Raw genomic sequence first — 23124 nt, forward strand, 5'->3', positions numbered from 1 at the left:
GTCCCACTTGCACACCAGTAAATCCTTTACTTGTATACTAGAAAGATGCAGCAGTATCTGGAAGATACTGAGAGCTAGCCAGTTACTTCATTCATGTCGCCTGGCACACAATTGGCTATTTCTAGAAGGGCATGTCCTGAATTAAATTCTGACCGAGAGAGTTTGCCTAATGACCTTGTAGACATGCACGATAGGCTTGGCATCCATATTGGCCTTCAAAGAAATAGTGCCCAGTGTGCAGTCCATGTGATAAGTATTGATTAGCTACTCTGTAGCAAGTTTACCTTATGGTATTATTTTTTCATTTTGTTTAAACTGTTACCTTGTAGTTATCTTGAATTCCTGAGAACAGCCAAATTTGGAATATTGTCATATGGCAAGGCATTGGATTGGTTCTTGCTATATCACATTCACAATATAAACTAATTGGATCTGTCATGCACTTGACAGATTGTGGGCACAAGTTTTTCATTGCAGACAGAGGCATTCAGATTGTATGGTGTGTGTATTAGAAAATGTGCAGCATACCATTTCAGCTATACATTCTGTTGCATGTTCCTGCGTTACCAGTGAATGACTACAACTATCTGTCAGGTGCTTGCTGCAGTAAACAGCTGTCACTGAGCACTGCTGTAAGAAAAGCCTTTTACGAGGCAGCAAAACTGTATGCTAACTTGTAATTTTTTGTTCAATTCAAGGATTCCAAGTTACTGTCAATGGCATATTCAGCTGTGGGAAAGCTCTCAAGGTACCTGAACTGTCTTTTTAGTAATGACATGTAAGATTTGAAGAGACTCTGTAAATCTGTTTTTGTCATTTTGTACATTTTTACATCCAGGCACAGACTAGGAATAATTTCTCTGTAACACTGAAACCCCTGTGTCATAATTTTTATCTTTTGGTTTTAAAATTCTCTCGTTAAGACTTTATTTAATCTCTCTTGGTTGTATTAAATAAATTAGTCATTTTGGAAGTGGATAATTAAACAATATGGCAGATTAGAATCCATTCTTTTAAGCTAAGTGAAAGATGAAAATACAAGAATGTAGGTCATGTTTTCACAGCCATTTCTACGTATTTTTATTTCAGTCGCATGCCTCAGTTGTTCACCAAGGACATTGCTCTTCTACAACAGTTTTTTGAAGCAATGTGTAAGGTAAGGCCTGAAAGGAGAGCCAGGAAAGGGGTTTGTGGCTATTCGGTACTTGGTATTGGGAATGTGTGTTTTGTTTTTTTTTCTGGGGGTAGGCCAAACAGGGTGATTAACACTTAGCATCTTCTCCCCCTGTTCCAGGAGGACCCTGATACCAGGCTTTCCATCCAGGAAGCCTTGTCTATGATGGTAGGAGCTTATAGACACTTGGAAGGAGCACAGCTTAAACTCATGGAAGCTCTTGTGGCATCGTATCTGGGAAAGGTATATATTATTACTACGAACATAAACAGAGTTGGTCTAAAAGGAGATCATGGTATCTGCACAATAATCACCATCCTTTGTGCTGAATTTGCCAGTGAGGACTTTGTTATTCGGAAGATATTGCTGGGGTGTGACCTAAAGTCAGTTTCAATCCCCGTTCATAAGCAGACAGTGGTGCAAGTTCAAACTCCAAAAGTGTGGAGCTGTTTTCTTTCTGAAAGAGATACAATATCACAGTTTTAAAGGAAACAGAAAGCATGTCTTCAGTTTATTTTAGTGGTGGTGATTTTCTTTTCTTTTGTGTCTCTTATGCGATTGTGTATTGGATTCTTTGCAAGTCTTGTGTTGGGCCAGCATAATAATTAGCCAAAGATCATGTATATGAGCTTTTGATACCTTATAGATAGATTCCCTTCTTCAGATGTTTAATAGTGATTCTTTGAAGCATTATATTATCTATATCAGATGATTTTACAGTGATTTGTTGGTTCTCTTAATCTGTCTTTATTGCTCTGTTTTCCATTGTATTGACGTTTTTTGGTTCACTGAAGATTTTGGATTTGACTTTACCCAGAAGTACTTGATGTAACCCCATACTGGCTGTTTTTACATTTTCTGGAGAGATTCCAGTCTGATATTTTTGTGGCGCTGTATTGTGGTGGTGATCTCAGCACTGGAGAAGATTTCTTTTGGGTGATTTCATTGAAAGTATTTCTCCATTTATTTTCCCCCAGAATCTGAATTTGTTGTTTCATGGGTGGGTGAGAATGTTAGTTCCTGGGATGTATTGGATTCTATGCCGGAGCCATTTTTTTATGCTTAGAAAGATTGATTGAAAGTCTAGACTTCTTCAGGATGGCTGCCATTTTGGATTATATTAGGTTATTCTGATGAGATTATGGGCTGCTAATAATTTCTGTTCTTTTTTCCAGCCAGAAGTACAGGTTCGTCAAGTGGCTGTGAAGTTTGTTAGTACAGTGTTTTCACCAGACCACATCACTTCCAGATATTTGCTTTTATTAGCTGCAGGAGATCTGTAAGTTCTCAAAAGTTTTTATTTTATACTGTGGGCTTTATAAATCTGCTCTTGATGTTTGTTGGACCATTTTGTACTGTATGCATCAGTTGAAATTTCAGACTTGCCAGGTGTCCCCTTAACTGTGATGCAGTGTCTTGGGGCCAGATGAGGGAATAAGGCCTAATCTGTGGACAGAAAACACAGCTACAGATTTCCATTGAAGATAACAAGACTGCTGTAGGGGCTGGATGGAACAAGTTCATGAAAAATCCAAGCCTTCATTAGCTTGCTCGATTAATGATTTTGTGGGAAGCAAGCGATGATGAATTTAAAGAGTTTTCTTGCATGTCATTTAGGAATTACAATGTAGATGTTGAAGGGAAAAGATTGAGAAACGTCTTGCCAGAGTACTTGGGAGAGGATTGATTGTTGCTTTTATACTTATATCAAGTGCTCCCTAACCTCAAGTGAATCCCACCTAATGGTTATTTTTCTAGAGTCCCTCCCACCCCACTAGCCGTTTCTTAGTTAGCCTCCTAAGAGGCCGCCATTCCTCACTTCACTCAAGGAAAATTGCTCCTTCCTCAATCTCACCTGATCTAGTTCTCCCCAATCCTATTTTCACAAGTGTGGTTTTTTTTTCCTTTTTTTAACTCAACACCTCTCTCTCTCTCATTTTGTTTTTTGCCTGTCTTATCAATCTGTCTTGAGTAGACTGTAAACTCCGAGTAGGGAGGAACGTCTGTTATGTGTGTCTGTACAGTGTACATATGGTATGCACCTTATAAATTGTGGTGGTGATTGTGATTCTTCTGGATTTAGGTTTAATTACTCAAGGCGAGTTATAATCTGGTACAGGTAGGTCCCTGTCCCAGAGAGCGTACATTCGTAGTTTGTACTTGAGGTAGTGGAGGATAAGGTAACTTGCCGAAGGTCACAAGTGGGTGAAGCAGGAATTGAACCTTAGCTTCCCTTATCTCAGTTCTCTGCTCTAACCTCTAGGCCATTCCCCCTACTCCACAATTTATGCATGTATTTTCCATCTTTCTTATGCTGGCTGTTACAAAATTACCCCCAATGGGAGGTAATTCTCAAAAGGATTTCTATGCATAAAACTGGTTTCTTGAAAATTGCTACTTTTTACTCATGTAACTCCTTTGAAAATTCACGCCATTATATTTAATGGGAACGGGGAGGGTCATGGTCTCCATTAGATAAGGTGGGAAGGAGTTACTTCTAAGTCCACGTCTCCATGAGAGGGCTGAGGTTATTGCTTTCTGCAGTTCTTTCAAACTGTCATAAGAGTTAGAAGTGGGTGTGTTTTAGTTGATAACATTTTGCTTTTGCATTTCCCTTTTTAAATATTTCTTTTTTTCTTCGTGGAAGGCGGGAAGAGGTGCACGGGGAAGCCCAGCGCGCACTTCGAGCTCTTCCCGGAAACAATGAGAAAGAGAGCGCTGCCAGACGACTGCCTGCCTTTCCAGATATGGTCCAGTATGTCCAGGAAAAGGTATTGCACTGCTTCTGCCGAATCTGTACAGGATGTTTGGAAGGAGAAAAATGTCAGTTTATGGCTTAAGAAAATCAGGATCTGTGTGTGTGTTTTATTAAAATCCTGACAGGCTTGGGTTGTACAGGACAGAGGAAATGTGAGAAATGGACAGTATTGTGTAAAAACCCTGTTGTCAGTTTCAGGTTTCACTGGAGTAATTTGACCAGCCTTCGGAGGATTCTGAATACATATATACATAGCTTCTTTTTATAGTCCATCTGTCTAAATAATTAAAATCAGGTGTTGTAAATGTTGTCACCGGTTGAAAGAAAACTGTAGCCATATGTGTGTGTGTGTGTGGGGGGGGGGGAATTTGTGATTGATTGATTTGTATCTACCTGTGTTTGCAGTAGCAGTTGCTTACAAGGCTTTGTGGCAAGCGTGCAGTCTGCTGAACGAACATCTACGCAGGAGCACTCGATGTGGCACTGGTAACACTGTATTTGCAGGAAGACACCCCCCCCCCCACGTACCGTATGTTTAAGATTTATAAATCACCTATACACAAGGGACTAAGTGATGAACTAGCTCTTAAAATAAATAAGTGTGTACTAGTGTGACTTAGCTGTTCCTCTATTAAATTATATTAATTAGAAAATTAGGCTTGTTGGAAGAGAAGTTTTAAGCGCCCCCCCCCCTTTAAATGATTTTCCACAGCTCAGTTGCCGTAACCCCTCTAGTAATGAATTCCAGAAGGTGAGTGCTGCTGTGGGAAAAGAGCACTCTCTCTTGTTTCAGCAAGCCTTGCCTGCGTGGTTGATGGCACATCCAAAAGTCCACATTGCCGCAATCTTAGCGTCCACTTACTGGTAAAGCCGTACCAGTGCAGTGGCCCTGGGGCATTCATTGGAAAAGATAAGTTTATGAACAATATTTCCAGTCTTATATTGGATCCGTTTGGGCCACAGGAAGCCCTCCCCCCTCCCCCTCCATCCATGCGAGAGGATTCTGAGAGGGGTTTTAGCTCACTTACATTACAGGTTGATTAGGTTAAAGTGCCTTTAAAAAAAAAAAAAATGTTAGCATGGGGCCCTGATACCTTGGGGCAAATTAAGTGCTCTCTTGGACAAGAGAAATCCTTCCTTTCATTTGCCAGTCAAAACAGTGGGTGTGCCAGTGGCTGCCTCAGTCTCCAGATGTGGCTTTTTGCCCATGTCACTGAGAGAACAGGGTCCTGAACAAATACCACAGTCCTCCCCACACTGCGTTCAGCTGCACATAATTCTGACTCCCTGTGTGCCCCTCTGCCTGTTAGGACAGCAGTTTTCCAGTGACCTGTGGTGCCAAAGTACCAATGGGCCTTCAAGCTGATTTTTCAAAGGGAAACTCCCCACGGGCCAGGCAGGGGAGCGTGGGAAGCTTTGTACCAGAGTACTTGGCTTCTGCTTTGAAATAGGTGCAAAATACGTACGCTGAAATATACGCAGGGATTTCCCTTCTCTGACTGAACCTTGGTCCTCTTAAGTATGGTCATGATGAGAGAGTGCACATACCGTTACCAGCAGTAAGGGGGAGGGGGGATTTTCAAAATGCACTTCTGTGTGGTTAAATACACCTCTCCCTATGGAAAAATCTTTGGACTACTGCCCCCTATATGGCCGGGTCAATGCAAGCCTTGCAAAGCTAAAGGGCAGGGGTGGGCTGACGCAGTGAAGTTTGTCCAGTCTCATAGGGCCTGATGCAATAAGGCGTGCTTAGCAGAGCACTCAGTTTTACCCTCAGTTCTGTGCTAATGTTCCCAATGCAGCAAGGAGTTTTGTGCACAAAAACTGTGCATTCTTTTTAGCACCCTCACATGGAAATCTCATGCTAATGAATGCATTAACTATTACTCCCCAATGCGCCCACTGAACTCAGGATTTCTTAGCGCTGGAAATTTTAGTTCTGGTCAGCGCTAGTGTCAGTCTAGTGTCTTCTGGTCAGCGCTAGTGTCAGGTCCTGGTGCAGGAACTCCGGCAAAAGCCGGAGTTCCTGCACCAGGACCTGTAATCGGGGATTTATTGCAGAAAACATGCTTTGCACACACAAAGCACATTTTCTGTGCATTAAACCTGATTTATATGCGCACAAAAATTTGCTGCGCTGTAAATATTTTTGTGTGCATAGCTCATATCTGAGAGACTTTACCGCTCCCTCATGTTAAAATGTGCATTCATGTTAACTTGAGTTGGTGCGCACATTTTCCAGTCGTTTCACTTTTTAAGCTCGCGATGCATTAGCTTATTGCATCCGGAGTTCAACAAATATTTTTTAACTTTATGGTTAAACTGTGCGCTGAGTTTCAGCGCTTTTATATAACCTACACCTTGTTACCTTGAACCCGTAGTGAGGTGAGGAGCCAGTGACTGCACATAGAGCTTGCTAGGAATTGGAAGGATTGTGTTTCCTTTACTGTGGATATTTAGGCTCACTTCTGTGTGCCACTTCCATGGTGACCTAGCAGCTGCTCAGATTTTCACAATTTGCCCAAAGGCAAAACAAATTCAAAAAGTAAAAACCTTGTTTTTTGTTTTTTTGTTTTTCTAATGGCAAGTAGCCAGTGCTTGAAATGCACCAGAAAAATATATAGCGAGGAGGAAAGAGGCAGTATAAGAAATGAGCTGAATTTGAAAATTTGTAAATAGCTCCTTTATGGGGGGGGTGTCACGTGATGCGGTGATGCTAGATTTTTGAGCTCCGTGTGCTGCTCCCACTTTTCTTCAGAAAATACCACACCTACAGACCCTCTCAACTGAGAACTTAAATCCCGCTAAGTAGGCAGGGAAGATACGTAGCTTGGAGAGACTTGAGGTCACGGAACAGCTGGTCGGATCCAGAAAAAAGAAAAAGCGAAACCGGCTGATTCTAAGATGGCGGACGCATGTGAGGTTTCGGAAGGCAACAGCCTAACAGAAGGAATGATTATAGCTCTCACCTCAGCGGTGGTTCTTGCTCTGGATCATTTATTTATTTATTTATTTATTTTTAATTTTTATAGACCGAAGTTCTTGTAGGAACTACAAATCAATCCGGTTTACATACAACTTTTAAATGCCCAAAAAGAGTAGGGGACTTTACATAGAACAATTGAACAATAAAACAAGGAACAACAACAATAATGATGGAACAAATAGAATAGATAACCAATTAAACATAGTAATATAGTAATAAATATTATATAGAAAATAAATATAAAAGAGATAGAGTAAATGAAGTGTGAATACAGTATAAATACAAAAGATGAAAGAGCTCAAAAATTAAGGTACAGTTGAAAAAATCGTAATAGCAAAAAACAGTGAGATAACCCATAATTTGGGTTCAAAGACTTGATTAGGTAGCCTTAGATGTCTGGGAAGGCTTGACGGAAAAGCCATGTTTTTAGCTTTTTTTTGAACTCCTGATGACTTGGTTCTAGTCTTAGATCGGGGGGGAGCACGTTCCATTGGTGGGGGCCTCCTGAAGATAGTGCTCTTTTGCTCAGTGATGATTTTACCTGTGGGGCTTGCAATGTGCCTTTGTATGCGCTTCTAATTGGTCTGTATGAAGTTGGAGTTGGGTGCTTAACATGATCGGAGCAAGATTGTATGTTGCTTTGTGAATAATTGTGAGCACTTTATAGAGGATCCTGTGGTTAATAGGAAGCCAATGTAGGTTACGAAGGATTGGAGTGATGTGATCTCTTTTATTAGAGTTTGTAAGTATTCTGGCAGCGGCGTTTTGAACCATTTGTAATGGTTTGATGGTATTTGCGGGTAGACCGAGAAGGAGGGAGTTGCAATAATCGAGCTTAGATAGTATGATGGATTGAAGTACTAGCCGGAAGTCAGAGAAGTGAAGGAGGGGTTTTAGCTTTCTGAGGACTTGCAGTTTGTAAAAGCAGTCCTTTGCGGTATTGTTTACAAACTTTTTTAGGTTTAGATTGTTGTCTAGCCAGGCTCCAAGATCCCTGACGTCTGGTGAGAACTTGCTAATTGAGTTTGGTTGAGAGGAGCTTGAAGAGATGGTGAGGGGATCTTGGGAGATAATGAGCATTTCGGTTTTGTTGGCATTCAATACTAAATTGAGGCTTGAGAGTAAGTCTTTAATTGGCTGTAGACAGTCATTCCAGTAGCTGATCGTTTTTTGAAGGGATTCTGAAATCGGGATAAGGATTTGGATGTCATCTGCGTAGAGGTAATGGATAAGCTTGAGGTTTGAGAGCAGGTGGCAAAGAGGGAGGAGATAGATATTGAAGAGGGTGGGTGAGAGTGAAGATCCTTGAGGGACTCCTTGATCTGAAAGAACTGGAAGCGATTCCTTGTTGTTTATCCTGACTTTATAGAATCTGTTGTTTAGGAAGGACTGAAACCAGCTGAGAGCTGAGCCTTTGATACCTATGTTGGCTAGTTGGTCTATAAGTATGGTGTGTTTTACCGTATCAAAGGCAGCGGATAGATCTAGAAGAATAAGGAGGTAGGATTGTTTTTTTCTCTAGGTTGATGAGGATTGTGTCCGTAAGTGATAGTAAGAGAGATTCGGTGTTTAAGAGTTTTCGGAATCCGTATTGTGCCGGGGACAGAATGTTATGGTCTTCCAGATAATCTGACAGTTGCTTGTTAACAGTTTTCTCCATCAATTTGGCTATGAGAGGTAGGTTTGCGATTGGTCGAAAGTTCGCTGGGTCTGATGGAGAGGCGTTTGGTTTTTTTAGTAGTGGTTTGAGGATGGCCAATTTTAACTGGTTGGGGACTTGGCCTTGAGAAAGTGATGTGTTAATTATATCAGAAATTGGTTTTGAGATTGTGTTCGGTATGGAGATGAGCAGATTTGTTGGTAATGGATCCGATGGGTGGGATGATGGTTTGATTTTCTTGAGGGTATTTTCTATCTCCAGTGAAGAGGTAGGTTCAAAAGAAACAAGACTAGCGTTTTGTTGAGGTAGGGATATGAGATGGTAGGTTGGGGGAATATTGTTGGTTGTGAGAGAATGGGTGAGGTTGGTGATTTTAGTCTTGAAATAATTGGCGAGTTCGTTGGCTTTATTGAGTGCTTGGTGGTCGGGGATGGAGGGAGGAGATGGTTTAGTTAATGAGGAGACGTATGAGAAAAGTGCCTTTGAGTAAAAAATGAAGTTGTGAATTTTTTTTGCATAAAAGTCTTTCTTTGTCCTGTGTATAGCGTTCCTGTAAGTGTTGAGGAGGGATTTGTATATTGCGTGTGTCGAAGTGGTCGGGTTTTTTCTCCAGCTTATCATAAATTATCATAAATTTGATAAACTGTTGGGGGCGACACCTGAATGCGTTTTGACTTTCCTAGCTCCGTTTGGAGCCTAATATGATTTCTTTGTTAGTTTTTGGGGGAGAGGGTAAGAAGGGGGGGGGGAGGGGGGATGTAGCGAGGGAGAGGGAGGATATAGGGGAGGGAGGGAAGTTCTGCATTTTACATCCGGGCTTCTGTATGGGATGCATGCTTTGTTGTGAGAGCCCCAACAAGGAGTATCCCCCGAGTACATATTGTGTTCCAATCGCTGGGCTACTATATTAGGCAGCAGCAATATAGCCCCTTTTTCTATATTCCAAAATGGCAACCTCGATTAATATTATAACCTGGAATGTGGCCGGGATAGGTTTGCCTGTAAAAAGAGAAAAGGTACTAACCCATTTACAATGCTTAAATAGCTCAATAGTATTCCTATAAGAAATGCACACGTCTGCCCAGGTACAGAAATGCTGGTGGGGCAGGTCTTTGCTGCCCAAGAGATCTCTTATAGCAGGGGCGTATCAATCCTTTTACATCACAATGTAGCTTTCCAGGCAGACCAGGTGTGTGCGGATGATGAGGGTCGATATATCCTTGTTTCAGGATCTCTGAGGGGTAAACACACTAGTTTGCTATCTATTTATGGTCCTAATGTCTATGATCCTGCTTTCCTGCCAAAGGTTATCACTTATCTCTGTTTTGGCCCTGCTCAACTGATTATTGGGGGGGGGGGGGCATGAATTGTGTCCTTGATCTCATCATGGATTGTCAGCAAGCAGGCCAGGCATCTCATACCAGAGCGGCTAAAGGATTAAATTTCTTCTGAGATGCATTACAGCTTTTAGATATCTGGTGAGTACTTAACCCGCATTATACTCATATTTCCTGATCACACCCTTCTAAGGCATGGTTAGACTATGTTTTTATTTCCAAATCACTGTTTTCTCTCTGCACAAAGGTGAATATAGAAGCGTTAGTTATATCTGATTATTGTCCCGATTTTTGCACACGGGAAAACTCCTCTTTAAGTCATCTCTACCCACCTGGAAAATGCCAGCCTGGCTGCTGACTGGCAAGGCTTTTCATAAATTTTTGTTGGAGTACCACAATAAGCAGCATATGGAACAACCTATATTGTTTTAGGAAATTGCTAAGGTTGTAATGAGGGGAGAAATTATGGGATATTCTATCAGGCAGAAAAAGGAAGCCGATAGGGAAATTCTAGAATTGACAAATCAATTGAAATTGGCAAAGAAGCAACTTTTAAAATCCAATTTAGAAAATGATAAAATTACATTCTGGAAGCTTCAGACTCTATTAAACGATAAATTGCATGCCCGTGCACTTTCTTCAGTAGTGGCCTTAAAACACAAATTATACAATCAGGAGAACAAAACTGGTAAACTGTTGGACAAACTAGTTAAACCCCAGAAAGGGGCTTCCTTTGTAACCAGTATGAAAGATTACTCTGGCAAACTGCGCAGTAACACCAGTGCAATAGGGGAGATCTTCCAGCGCTACTATGCGCAGTTTGGATCTGCTGGTTCAGCAGAATATATCATTAGGAAGGCTTTCTTTAGATGGTTTCCCCTACTGAAATTGACTATCTCCCAACTAGAAGGGTTAAATAAACTTTTGCAAGATTCGGAGATATCTTTGGTAATCAGAGCTAAAAAATCTAAAAGCCCCAGGGCCAGATGGTCTGCCGACTTTATTTTATAAAACTCTGAAACCTCTTTTTTTTTTTTAACAGTTCTAAAATCTCTTCTCTGCCATGAGAGAGAGTGCTTCGTTTTGGGCATTTCCTCAATCAGCCCACATAGTTGTCCTGCTGAAACCTGGGAGAGAGACCCCCAGCTAGCATCCTCATATAGCCAATTTCTCTGCTAAACGTTGATATGAAACTTTTCGCGAAAATTCTAGCGAACCGCTTAAAGTTTTATTTTGCCCACACTTTTATATCCAAAGGACAGGTGGGATTTGTCATGGCAGGAAGTCCAGTATAAATATTCGCAGATTAGCAATACTACAAGCTTTAAGTACAATTTTAAAAATACCAGATTCAGTCCTGATCGGGTTCGACACAGAAAAAGCGTTCGATTGGGTGGACTGGGGGTTTCTCAGAGAGACTTTGGCGGATCTGGGATTCCAAGGGTTTATCTTAGCAGCCATTCAGGTGCTCTACTCTAACCCTACCTCCAGTATATGTATGAATGGCTTTACTTCAGCGGCCTTTTCCCTCGCCAGAGGGACGCGGCAGGGGGTCCCCTATCCCCTTTATTATTTATTCTCTCGCTGGAGCCCCTGATTCATGCGCTGGATCTTTTTGTTAGGTATCCCAGTCCTTCATGACAAAAGCCTACCATTTATATTTTTATTTGCAGATCTCTTGCTTTTCCTTCCTGTCGCTAAAAGGCACTTAGGTGAACTGCTAAATATTTTTGAGCGATTATGGGGAAATTTCTGGGATTAAGGTTAATAAAGTAAAATCGGAGGCACTGGACCTGACAGGTCAATTACAGGCTGCATGGCATAACTTCCCCCTACAGTGGGCCTCCCATAAGCTCAAATATCTAAAGGTCTGTATTTACCAAAACCTACAAAGCCTGGTATAGAAGCAGTGTTAACCCTATTTTACAAGTCTTCAAAACTAAACTCCAATCTTGGATACATTTACCATTGAATATTTAGGGCAAGATAGCTTTAATAAAAATGATGCTTCTGCCCAAGCTACTCTATGCTTCAAATGATAAGAACATAAATTACCATACTGGGTCAGACCAAGGGTCCATCAAGCTCAGCATCCTGTTTCCAACAGTGGCCAATCCAGGCCACAAGTACCTGGCAAGTACCCAAAAACTAAGCATATCCCACGCTATTGATGCCAGCAAAGCAGTGGCTATTTTCTAAATCAACTTGATTAAAAGCAAGTAATGGACTTCTCCTCCAAGAACTCATCCAAACCTTTTTTTAAACCAGCTACACCAACTGCACTAACCACATCCCCTGGCAACAAATTCCAGAGTTTAATTGTGCGTTGAGTGAAAAAGAATTTTCTCTGATTAGTTTTAAATGTGCTACCTGCTAACTTCATGGAGTGCCCCCTATTCCTCCTTCTATTATCTGAAAGAGTAAATAACCAATTCACGTTTACCTGTTCTAGACATCTCATGATTTTAAAGACCTGTATCATATTCCGCCTCAGCTGTCTCTTCTCAAAGCTGAACAGCCCGAACATCTTTAGTCTTTCCTCATTGGGGAGCTGTTCCATCTCCTTTATCATTTTGGTAGCCCTTCTCTGTACCTTCTCCATCGCAATTATATCTTTCTTGAGATGCGGTGACCAGAATTGTCACCTATTGTCATACGAAAAAAGGATCTAAATTATATCCTTGGAGAATGTTCCCGTTTTTATTTGGAAGGGGAAACTGGCTCATATATCCATTCTGAATATAATGACCCCAGTAAGTGAGGGAGGTTGGGTTTCCTGACTTACGATTATACAATATGGGTTGCCTACTACGTTTATTGGGAGATTGGCTGCGGGGGACTAATCTGTACTCAGGTCTAGAATTGGAACAAAGGCCGGTGCATCCTTTGGATGTCCACTACATTTTCATGCAGCAGCAGAGAAGTTGCCTGGGATAGTGAGTACACATGTCCTCATCTGCAGTATGCGGGGAGCTTGGAGGTTTTTATGTTCACATCTCTCTTTGTCCTGGAAGCACTCTCTCTGGTTACCTATTTGCGGAAATCAAGATTTCCTCCCTGGTCAATATTCCAAGAGATTCAGGGAACTAGCAGACCACAAATTTGATACTATTTGGTTTTTTTATTCATACACAGCTGAATTGTGTTCATTGTATAGATCATTGCCAACAGCTTCTTGGATTTAGGCCCTTTTGATTTTCTAACTTTCCTTCAATTGGCAAGCTTTGTCAAACCCCTCATAACTGAACAAGTTGGCCAGCTCACCTCTACTGTTTTCCAGAAATTGCTTTTAATATACCAGCGGGGCACTTATAAATTATCCATGATGTATAAGTTCTTACAAACTAGGGTAGACTCCAAGTTATTAGCAGACACTATCACCAAATGGGATAGAAAGGATGTGGGGGAAATGGAAATAGCGGATTTGAGGGAGTGCTTTGCTGGTGTCGGCGGACCTCAAGAGATCAGCACCTACGTATAGCTCACAGGCTGGTGATATCCCCGGGACAGGCCCATAAAATGGGAATTGCTACCTCCCCCCAATGTCTTAAATGTTCCCAGCCACAATACTTCATAATATATGGGATTGCGCTGCAATTCAGTCTTTCTGGGATCAAGTGGGGCAGGTAGTCTGTAAAGTGCTGGGAGACTCTCAATCTAAGCAAGTACAGCTATGCCTATTTGGGCTATTACCTCCTACTCTATCTATGGCAGATAACAATGTTTCCTCTATAAAGCGCTAGCAAGTGCCAAAAAGTGCATTTTGACTCATTGGCTGCAGCAGTTGACTCCAACCTTAGGCCAATGGACAATATCTATGATTGAGGTAATGATGATGGACTATAGAACCTGGGTTAGAATCTCACTAAAATTTCTTGGTATTTGTGACTTCTATGTCAAGTTCTTGCCTAAAGATACTCAGGATGCTCTTAAATTGGAAATAGAGGTGAACCCATATATAGCTCTTACATGCCAGCACTGTATTTCATTTGTATTGTTTCATCTCTGGAACTGTTGGGGATGTTGCTGCTAAGTGAATATAATTTGTTGCAAAGAGGGGTGGGGGGGAGGGAGGGGTGGAAAGGGATCCTTGAACAGAACAGTTATATGATGTTTGTAACGTTGATTAGGTTGTTTGTTCGGTTTATGACAAAATAAACACATTTACACAAACAGCTCCTATATTAAATAGAGCAAATTCGAAGCAGCCCTTCTGTGACACCTCCTTCCTGAACGGATTCAGGATTTCCACAGAGTGTATGTGCATATGAACCATTCTACTGGCGATATGGAAGCTGTGTTGTCTGGGAGTAACATCAGGAAAAACACATTTTAAGATTTAAAAAATGTGTGTGTGTACTTTTTATTTACAGGATGCATCCATGTTTGGCTCATCAGTTCACACTTGCCTTTTATTTGCCTTTTTTTTTTTTTTTTTCCAGGCCTCTCAGAGAATTAAATCTCCAGCTAAATATGTGACGGGGAATGCAGTTCTTCCATTTAATCCTGCTGCTTTTGGAGAGGTAAGTACACCAAACATGGTCCACCACGAGATCTGTGCATTTTCCTGGTAACGTTTTTGGAGGGAAAGAACAGGGAAAAGATTAGTTCAGCCCAAAATATATTGATCTACGTCGTCTTTCTCTGTGGCTGCTTTGTACATTTGTTAAGTGAGGGTTTTGCTACCCTTTTTATTTTAAGATTCAGTAACTATCTAAACCTGTTACTTCTAAGCTATATGTGTGTGTATGTACGTATATACACACACTTTTATTTTTTTTTTCATTTGGCATTGACAGTTTCCTCTTTGTCCAGCCAGACTAGCTCAGGAAGCTGAGTTTATGCTCCCCTACCAGCAGATGGAGACAAACTAATTTGCTGACATCATCCTGTTTAAGGTCCCATGCTAACATCAGTCTGCCTGTATTCTTGGACTCCAGCAGAAGGTAGGATAGCATCCCAGTACAGTCAACTGGCTGTTAGGCCACATGAAGGAAGCAAGAAAAATGTTCTGGGCTGTGGCAGGTCTGTTTTGCTCCCAGTTGAGCAAAGGCAGGTTCAGAGGGCTTCTTGGTGCATCCAGGTTCAGGCTCCTGGACCAAGGATTGACTGAGGCCAGTATTGTCCTTCTTGCTTGTGCTCAGTGTCTTCCTTCTCCCCCCTCCTCTAGCTGCTGTTCTCTTCCTCCCAGATAATTTGGAACCTGGCAGGATGCAAGTGCCAATAAAGTTTGTTTGTTTTTTTTTGGTGGAGGGGGGGGGGGGGGGAGGGAACAAAAATATCCATGAGGAAGTTGGGGCTGAGCAGGAAGCAGTCAATCATCAGGCCTGAGAGAATACACTGGACTGACCACAGGACCTATTTGGAGATAATCCTTATTGGGGAAAGGGAGGATTTAATGGTGATAGCCACAGGGTGTGCCAATCGTGGTAGTGTATGTGGCTTGTGCAGCCTTTGCTACATCTGTGCTAGGGGCAGCAGCTGTTGCTGTGCTTGTTTGAAAGAGGAGGGGGTTCAGCGAAAAGGAAGCTTGTTTGCTGGAGAGATCTGCATTGGTGGTCTTGGGGTAGAGCGGCCCTTCTGTCTGTGCTCTTGGGACCATGGCAAGAATGACTAACATTTTAGAGCTATAAGATGATCCATGTAAACAGATATATGATCTGATCTGTATCATGCATGTCGGTATAAAAAAAGTACTAAATAAATAAATAATAAAATGATGGCAGGACAGATATGAGGCCTCCCTCTTTATCTTCCACATGCTCAGGGAATGGGCAGGACTTGTGTTTCAAGTCCCTCGGCTGATTCTTCTGGGGGGGGGGGGGGGGGCTCTGATCTCCTCCTTCACTTCATCTCCTTTGTTTTCACCAGAATTTGTGTTGCTGATTCAACAGACTTCCACATGGAGCAAGGGCCTGATTTGAGTTCCTTCCTGCCTTTCTTCACTCCTTAGGCACATTGGACTTCTGAACTTATGAGAAGGCAGTTCCAGTAGGAGGGTGAAAGGAACCAGGGTGAGGATGTGTTCTCTGTCTGGCATGTCAGTGTTGGTCCTTAAGGAGGGGCAAATGGAAGATTTCAAGTAGGATTTGGAGGCGGGCAAGATCTCCACAAAGGTAGATGAGAATTCGGTGATTTTCTCTTTAGGAGGAAACAGTTGCCATGTTGATAGCCCTGGCTTTTGGAGCAATGAGCATAACATCTGATTAGTCAGATGACAGCAAGACGCAGGGGATCCTATTATGGCAGGTTTGTGAAAGCCTGTGAAACCCTTCTCCTTGCATTAGGTGCTTAAGGAGTTGGTCACTGTGGAGTGGGATTCTCCAGATTCTAATCTGAAGGTCAGAAGAGTGATGGCAAAGCTGTACCCTTTACAGGTGAAAGAAAAGGAAAAGCTAAGTATTTTGTGAGTGGATTTAGTACTGTCCAAGGACATCAAAGGGGGAACAGAGTTCCAGGATACTCAAGATTGGAAGACTGAGATCTTGGGTTTAGCTCTGCAAGCTGTGGCTTGCAGTGGATATTTGGGTAGAGCATACCTGTGTTGGGCCTAGCAGGTTCAGAATAGAGTTCTGGGTGATTTGGATACAACTTTGGAATAGCTGCCACTCCTAGAAGTGGGCATGGTTTTTCTAATGGATCCTCTTATAACCTGATTTAGACTTTGGCTCGAAGCATAGTCATGATAGTGACAGCTCGTTGGTTGCTTTGACTAGGAATTGGGCAGCTGATTAATCCTCCAAGGCTTACCTCACCCAGCTTCTGTTTTAAGGAGAAATTCTTCTTTGGAAAGGATCTAGAGAAGATTGCTATAGATTTGGGAAAGTCTAAGCTTCCCAGATTGCTGGAGGACAGGTCTGAGTTTGTTGTTCAGGCTTCCCTGGTTAGACGTTTTCTAGGCATCCAGCTATTATCACCCTGGTTAGGCCTTGGGAAACCAATGGAATTGCCTCTTTGTAATGACTAAGTCCTTTCTGGCAACAGAAAAGACAATAGAGATTGGAATGCTCCCGTAACACCCATTGAAGGTTGGGGATCCATTCTTCAGATAAGTTGCCTAGTGCTGTTTAATGGAGGTGAATTCAGATTACCTTGAATTCGTTGGTCCTGAAAGTTGTGAAAGATGGATATGCATTGGAATTTGTACATCCTATTTGATGCCTTTGTATCCCTCTATATCTGCCTTCAGAAGAGAGCAGCAGCCCAAACTACTCTGAATCGCTTCCATTAGATAGGGCCAGTAGATCCGGTGCCCTTGTAAAACTGGGGACAAGAGAGGCATTTATTTTACTTTGTGGTCTCCAAGAAGGAAGGTACCTTTTTGTTCCATTTTGGATCTGAAGCAAGTCAAGATACTAAGAGTTCTCAGCTTCCAAATTGAGATTATAAGGTTGGTCATGGTAGTGGTGAGACAGTGATAATTTTTGCCCTCTTTGAATCTAACAGAGGCCTTATTCCCATCAAAAGGGATCATCAGAGTTTTCACAGTTTACTAACCTAGAAGGGTACTTCAGTACTGGATGCTGCCCTTTGGATTGGCCACAATACCAAGGACCTTCGCGAAAGTCATGATAGTAGTGGCAGTAGCTCTTCATTCAGAGGGTATATTTGTTCATCTGTACTTGGACGATTGACTGATTTTGGGCAAAGAAATAGGTGGACTGTTGAGTCTCCTCTGCCAGAGTGGTATATCTGCTGCAGGAGTTCGGCTGGGTGTTGAATTTTGCCAAGACCAGTATTTGGAGTTCCTAATAGCTGCTTCAGTACGAAGATTGGTCAAGAGCACATGACAGCAGAAAGGATACAGAAACTTCAGGATCAAGTGAGGCTTCCCTTATCGGCTCAGAATCCCTGTAAGTGGTAGGGTCTATGGCAGAAGCCCTGAACCAGGTACCCTGAGCAAGAGCTCACATGCAGCCTTTGCACAGATCGCTTTTGTCACAGTGGTTGACTCATTTTTCGGTCTACTCCCCAAGGCTTCCCTTTCCAGCAGAGGCTTGGACCAGGTTTGCCTTGTCACTAGTGATGAACAATCTGGAAATAGACCTAGAGAGTAATGCCAGTCTGTTCAGTTGGGGCATGCACTGTGGAGAGCAAGTAGTGTAGGGGATTTTGGAGTTGTCCTGGAGACCCATTTATTTGATCATCAGTCGTTTGGAAGCAAATGCCATAAGACAGGCCTTGGTGGAGTTCACCTCAGCTTTGCAGAGGTAGGCTGTACAAATTCTTTCAGACTATGAGCAACTGTAGCATATATAAATCATAATGGAACCAGAAGTCCTCAGGTGGCCAGGAAAGTGAATCTACTCCTGAAGTAGATGGAAAAGTATGTGCATATGTTCTTAGCTCATATAATGGTTTGAAGAATGTTCAAGTTGATCTTCTGAGTTGGCATATCTTGAATTCAAGAGGCAACCTTCTCCCTAATTTGTAGAAAGGAATGGAAAGCCATTCATGGATCTGATGGCCACTGGAAAGAATACTAAAACCAAAAGATTTTTCAGACAAAGGAAAGAAGGGCTCAGTGGGGCTGAATGCATGACACAACTGTAGCTTTATTGAAGGCTTCTTTGTCTTCTCTTTGTGCCCCTTAGTGAGTCACGTTCTGTAGAAGATATCTGGCTATCGGAATATGGTCGTGCAGATGACACCTGATTGGCCTAGGCATCTGTGGTATATAGACCTGATGAGAGTTAAGTTGGAAAAGATCTTTTGGCTTCTCCAGAGCAGGAGTCTGGAAGTGCTCAGGTGTTTGTCTCCATTTTGTCTTCTGGTATTGGTCTTGAGAGTGCTTGTTTGATGAAGGGCTATCAGGGAGGCATTACTCTATTGCAGGCCTGAAAGTGCTTTACTTCTCTAGCATAAATTAGGGTATGGAGAATATTTGAGATCTGCTGCGTCCCTTTTTTTATAAGGTGTCTGTGGCAACAATTTTGACCTTCTTGCAGGAGAGGCTCGAAGGGTCTAGTGCTTAATTCCCTCAAGGCTCAAGTTGCTGCACTAGCCTGCTATAGTGAGGCATATTCAAAGCACCTCCATGGAGGCACATTTGGATATTTTGCAGCTCTTAAGAGGAGTGAAGCATATCTGTCCCCCAGGAGGGAGGTGGTACACTCTTGGAATCTGAATTTGGTCTTAAGGGCCTTCAGAGGCTATCCCTTCGAGCCTCTCAAAGGAGCATAAGTTAAGGATTTGCTGCCTTAAACAATCTTTCTAGTTACAATCTGCTCTGTCAGATGCATTGCAGGCCCTCTCTTGTAAAAGCCTTTTTTGAGGTTTACAAAAGTGGCAGTGTTGATCCTCATGGTGCCATCACTTTTTCCCAAGGGAGTTTTGCAATTAAATCTCAGTTTTCTTTCTATCCTTTCCAAGTGATTTCTCTTTGAAGAGGTCTAAGGAGCCCCATCAGTTGGACGTTCACAGGGTTATCTTATTTTATCCAAAGATTACTACTTCCTTTAGAAGTTCGGAACATTTATTTATCCTTTTTCATGGTCTGTGAAAGGGAGAGGGCATTGGGGCAGCATAGTTTGCTAATGACTTTGCTACCCAAAGATCTTTTGGTATATTCAGTCAGGGCAAAGGCCTTGTCTGGGGCAGAATTTCGGTTATGTCTCTGGAGGAGATTTGCAGGGTGACCACTTGGATGTCCTTGCATCCTTCATGAAGTATTACCCTCAAGGTTCATGCCAAAAAGGACTCTGCATTTGGTTTTGGTGATTTTTGAAAGCTAGCAGTTTCCCACCCAGTTTGAGAGATGGGAAACATCCCAGTTGTTTGGACTGGTCTAGCAAAATTTTCCTTTCCTTGAATCCTGCTAGACCAGTCCTGGATCCTCTCAGACTGCTGTGTTTTTGCTTTCTTTTCTCAGTCTTCGGATTTGCTGTGTTATTTCAATCTTTATAATGTTCAGTTTGTGGCCTTATTTGAGCCTGGTTATGATTTGGTTATTCCCCAGATTGGGGAACTTCAGCACCAGTTGTCTGTTTGGAAGCTCCCTGATAATGGAGGAATCGAGGAGGGTATATATGGACTTAATTAAAAGAATATTGGCAGGTTAACAACACGGGACCCTCTGTAGGGTGATGTTAGCAAACTAATTTGTCTCTCTCTGCTGGGAGGAGATCATAAACCTAGCGGTCTGTACTGGTCTGGCAGGATTCGAGGTAAAGAAAAACAGCAGGTAAGACTAAATTTCTCCTTAAATGTGGAAAACCAAATTGGTATTTGAATATGTTTTTATGTCAGTCCCTCACTTCTGAAGTGTGTGTTTGGAATATGTGCAAGCCTCCATGTTTGATTGTAGGGGTAAGAGGTCAGTATATTTGTACAAGTGCTTATAGCTTTACAGCTTTCTTTCTTGGTGTGAGCTTTTGGCCTCTCTTTATAATAAATGGGTGGAAACTCAGCCAATTCTTAAAAGATTTTTCTAGTGAGCTGCAATTTCCAAAACTTGATAGGTATATGCAAAATCTGTGGATACTTCTATCACTGTATTTTACACCAGTTCTCAAAGGGGAAGTTCATGTATACGTTTTCCTTGGGCAAATTACCAAAAAGGAAAGTATCCGCAGAAGTTTGCACCTCCTTTTTCCATGGATATTTTTACGACCAAAACGTGTGGCGTTCTGAAAATCCAAAACTACGTGCATTGTGTTCTCCCCGACCTGAGCCCGCTCTGGGAATGCCTCCACTCCACTGAAAGTAACAGTATGCATTGTAAAAGTACGTGCTTACTTCCACATGTATACAGTGTGGGCAATTTTCAAATGACCATTTTATCCATGTAATAACCATTTACACTGGGAAATAACTTATGAAAATTACTCTTCCTAGGTACGAGCACTAACCTGGAGGAAAACTGTTCTTTTTGATATGATCAAAGTGGGGAAATCTGCCATTTTCTTGAATTAGGAAAAGGCATGTAAATTAGTGTTTTCACCTAGCAATTCATCTTCTCCAATCCCTCCAACTTGTTTTAAAAACAGCAGAGCAAGCTCTGCATTTCATGGCAATAACCTGAGCCGCCCTTGTCTCTGTTGTCTTGTCTCAGATCGTCTTGTACCTACGGATGTGCTTGGCTCACAGTGCGGGAGCGGTGCCCACCTCGCAGAATCTTGCTGACATGCAGGATCACGCCCCTGCCATTGGCCGCTACATCAGGAACTTGATGTCTGGCAGCTTCATATCCTCCTCGGCCAAGAGCGGAGAAACCAACCCAGTGCTGATCTACGTTGGTCTTCTCCAGCAGCTGCTCTCTGCTGTTGGAGGTGAGGCTGCAGAGGCCGTGCAACCTGTACACATGTCAGAAATGGAAAGGACATACAGTTAAAAACTCTTACCTGGCATCCATGGGGAATAGGGGTGTGCAGGTTAATCAAATATGCCAGTTACCTGAGAGCCCTATGCTTCCTGATTCAGCCCCTCCTCTTCCAGGCAGCAGCATGCAGAGAACAGGAGGGGAGCGGGGCAAGGCTGGCATGGACAGAGCAGAAAAGAACTTTTCTGTTCCCCTAATCCGGGTCCCCTCTCCCTATCATTCCCCCCCCCCCCAATGCTGTACCTTTAAGGGAAAATGAGAGGAGGCTGGAGTAGACAAAATAAAGAAGATATTTTTATACCTAATCCAATCTCGCCCCTAATGTTCCCCCCTGCCCCCTACTGATGGTGCTGTCTGAGCAAGATACTGATTAAAGGGGTATTGGTAAAGTGGCAAATAGGCGGCAAATAATGGTGCTTTTCCTGTACTTGTGTTTTTTGCGAGTGTCACCCAAGACTTTCATCAAAATGACCCCTGCAGAACCAATGCCAAAATGGGTATTTTTTCTACAGAGTAACATTAACAGGCAGTTCTGTTGTGTAAGGATTAGGTAGTCATTTTGAAACAGGCAAACTTTGATAGAAAGCTTTTTTTTTTTCTTTTTCTTCTTGGCTAGCCTGCTCTTTTGGTGATGTGTGTTTAAAAACTGTTACCTGTTGGTGTTATGGGTGGCTATAGAGGGCACGCTGTTCCTTAGTTCAGTAAGTTTGAACAGATTGATATTTGTGGATTTATCCCATTAGAATGCTGTTTTTGGTGAAGAATTAAGACAAGTTTAGAGTAACATTAATGTGCCGGAAGAAGAAATTGAATGAAAAAACAGGACATGAAAGGTACAGAGGCTTTCATCCTGAGGCACAGGTACAAGACCATAAGAGTAGAGCTGAGATGAAAACCTTCAATAAGACAAGATGGGGGCTAGGACTTCTGCTGATTGCTCTCTGTTGTCTGGCAATTCATACATGTTATGGGCAGTAATTTTCATTTTTACGATTGCCAGTTGCTTAAAATGTTAAACATTCCTGTACGTATCCAAATCTATCCAGATCCTGGGTTTTGCATTCCTGCCAGCAGATGGAGACAGAGAATTTTTACTGACACTGCTACATAACCTAATGTGCCACCTGCAGTCCCTCAGTATTTCTCTGTCTCCAGCAGATGGTAGATGGTGTAAAACCTGCAGTCTGAGAAAAAAAAAAAAAAAGAAATAGAAAAGATTTTCCTAGTCCTCCCAGGGGGTTGTTAGGTCCTGATGGGACCATCACCCTAGTATGAGGTGGATGAGCAGATGGTGACCCTTTTTTGTTAGCTCAATCCAGAGTTCCATTTAAAAGTGTCTGGTTAGTGCCATGCTAGTGCCTTCGTTAAGTGGCAAGCAGCACCCCGAGGTTTCTGGGATTTTCGCCAGCCCCCAAATTTTGGTGCTCTAGGTGACTGCCCAGTTTGCCTGATTAAAGGGCCTGCCCTGATGATAAGCTTAGTGTCTGAAGAAGTGAGGCCTGTGGATTGTCCTTGTCCATCTTTTGTAGTATCTATTATCTTCACTTTTTGCCGGTTAAAATCACTTTTTTTTTATGTGCTGTTGCTGTGGGATAAAACTTTTTGAGAGCTTTAGGATGGTTAGATCTGAATTTGAGACTTGAACCATTTTTATTGTCTGCTGCACGGCATGGCACTAAATGTGACTACCAATAACAGCAAAGTTTCCCGTGAGGCAGATAACATGCTGGCCTCCGTGGAACCAGTGGGAACTCACCGAGATTTCCTCTTTTAACTGAGCACTAGAGTGCGTTACTGTGGTAAAGATCTCCATTCAAGAAGACCTCTTAGTTTCTATATGATGTCCTAGTTAAGAGCTATGTAATAATGCAGAAGTCTATATTCAAAGG

The 23124-nt window shown here is 42.3% G+C and overlaps 1 protein-coding gene across 4 annotated transcripts in view; it reads left to right on the forward strand.

Annotated features, from left to right (window-relative positions):
• ECPAS (Ecm29 proteasome adaptor and scaffold) overlaps positions 1-23124 on the forward strand; it is a 338465-nt gene that overhangs the window by 119770 nt on the left and 195571 nt on the right. For all 4 annotated transcript variants that reach the window (XM_029614666.1, XM_029614656.1, XM_029614672.1 and 1 more), the window contains exons 12-18: positions 699-748; positions 1090-1156; positions 1295-1417; positions 2350-2453; positions 3822-3945; positions 14358-14438; positions 20969-21185. In XM_029614666.1, coding sequence (XP_029470526.1) covers positions 699-748; positions 1090-1156; positions 1295-1417; positions 2350-2453; positions 3822-3945; positions 14358-14438; positions 20969-21185 — 766 coding nt within the window. The remainder of the gene's footprint in view (positions 1-698; positions 749-1089; positions 1157-1294; positions 1418-2349; positions 2454-3821; positions 3946-14357; positions 14439-20968; positions 21186-23124) is intronic.

The sequence above is a fragment of the Rhinatrema bivittatum genome, chromosome 1, assembly GCF_901001135.1.
Source record: "Rhinatrema bivittatum chromosome 1, aRhiBiv1.1, whole genome shotgun sequence".
Lineage (NCBI taxonomy): Eukaryota > Metazoa > Chordata > Amphibia > Gymnophiona > Rhinatrematidae > Rhinatrema > Rhinatrema bivittatum.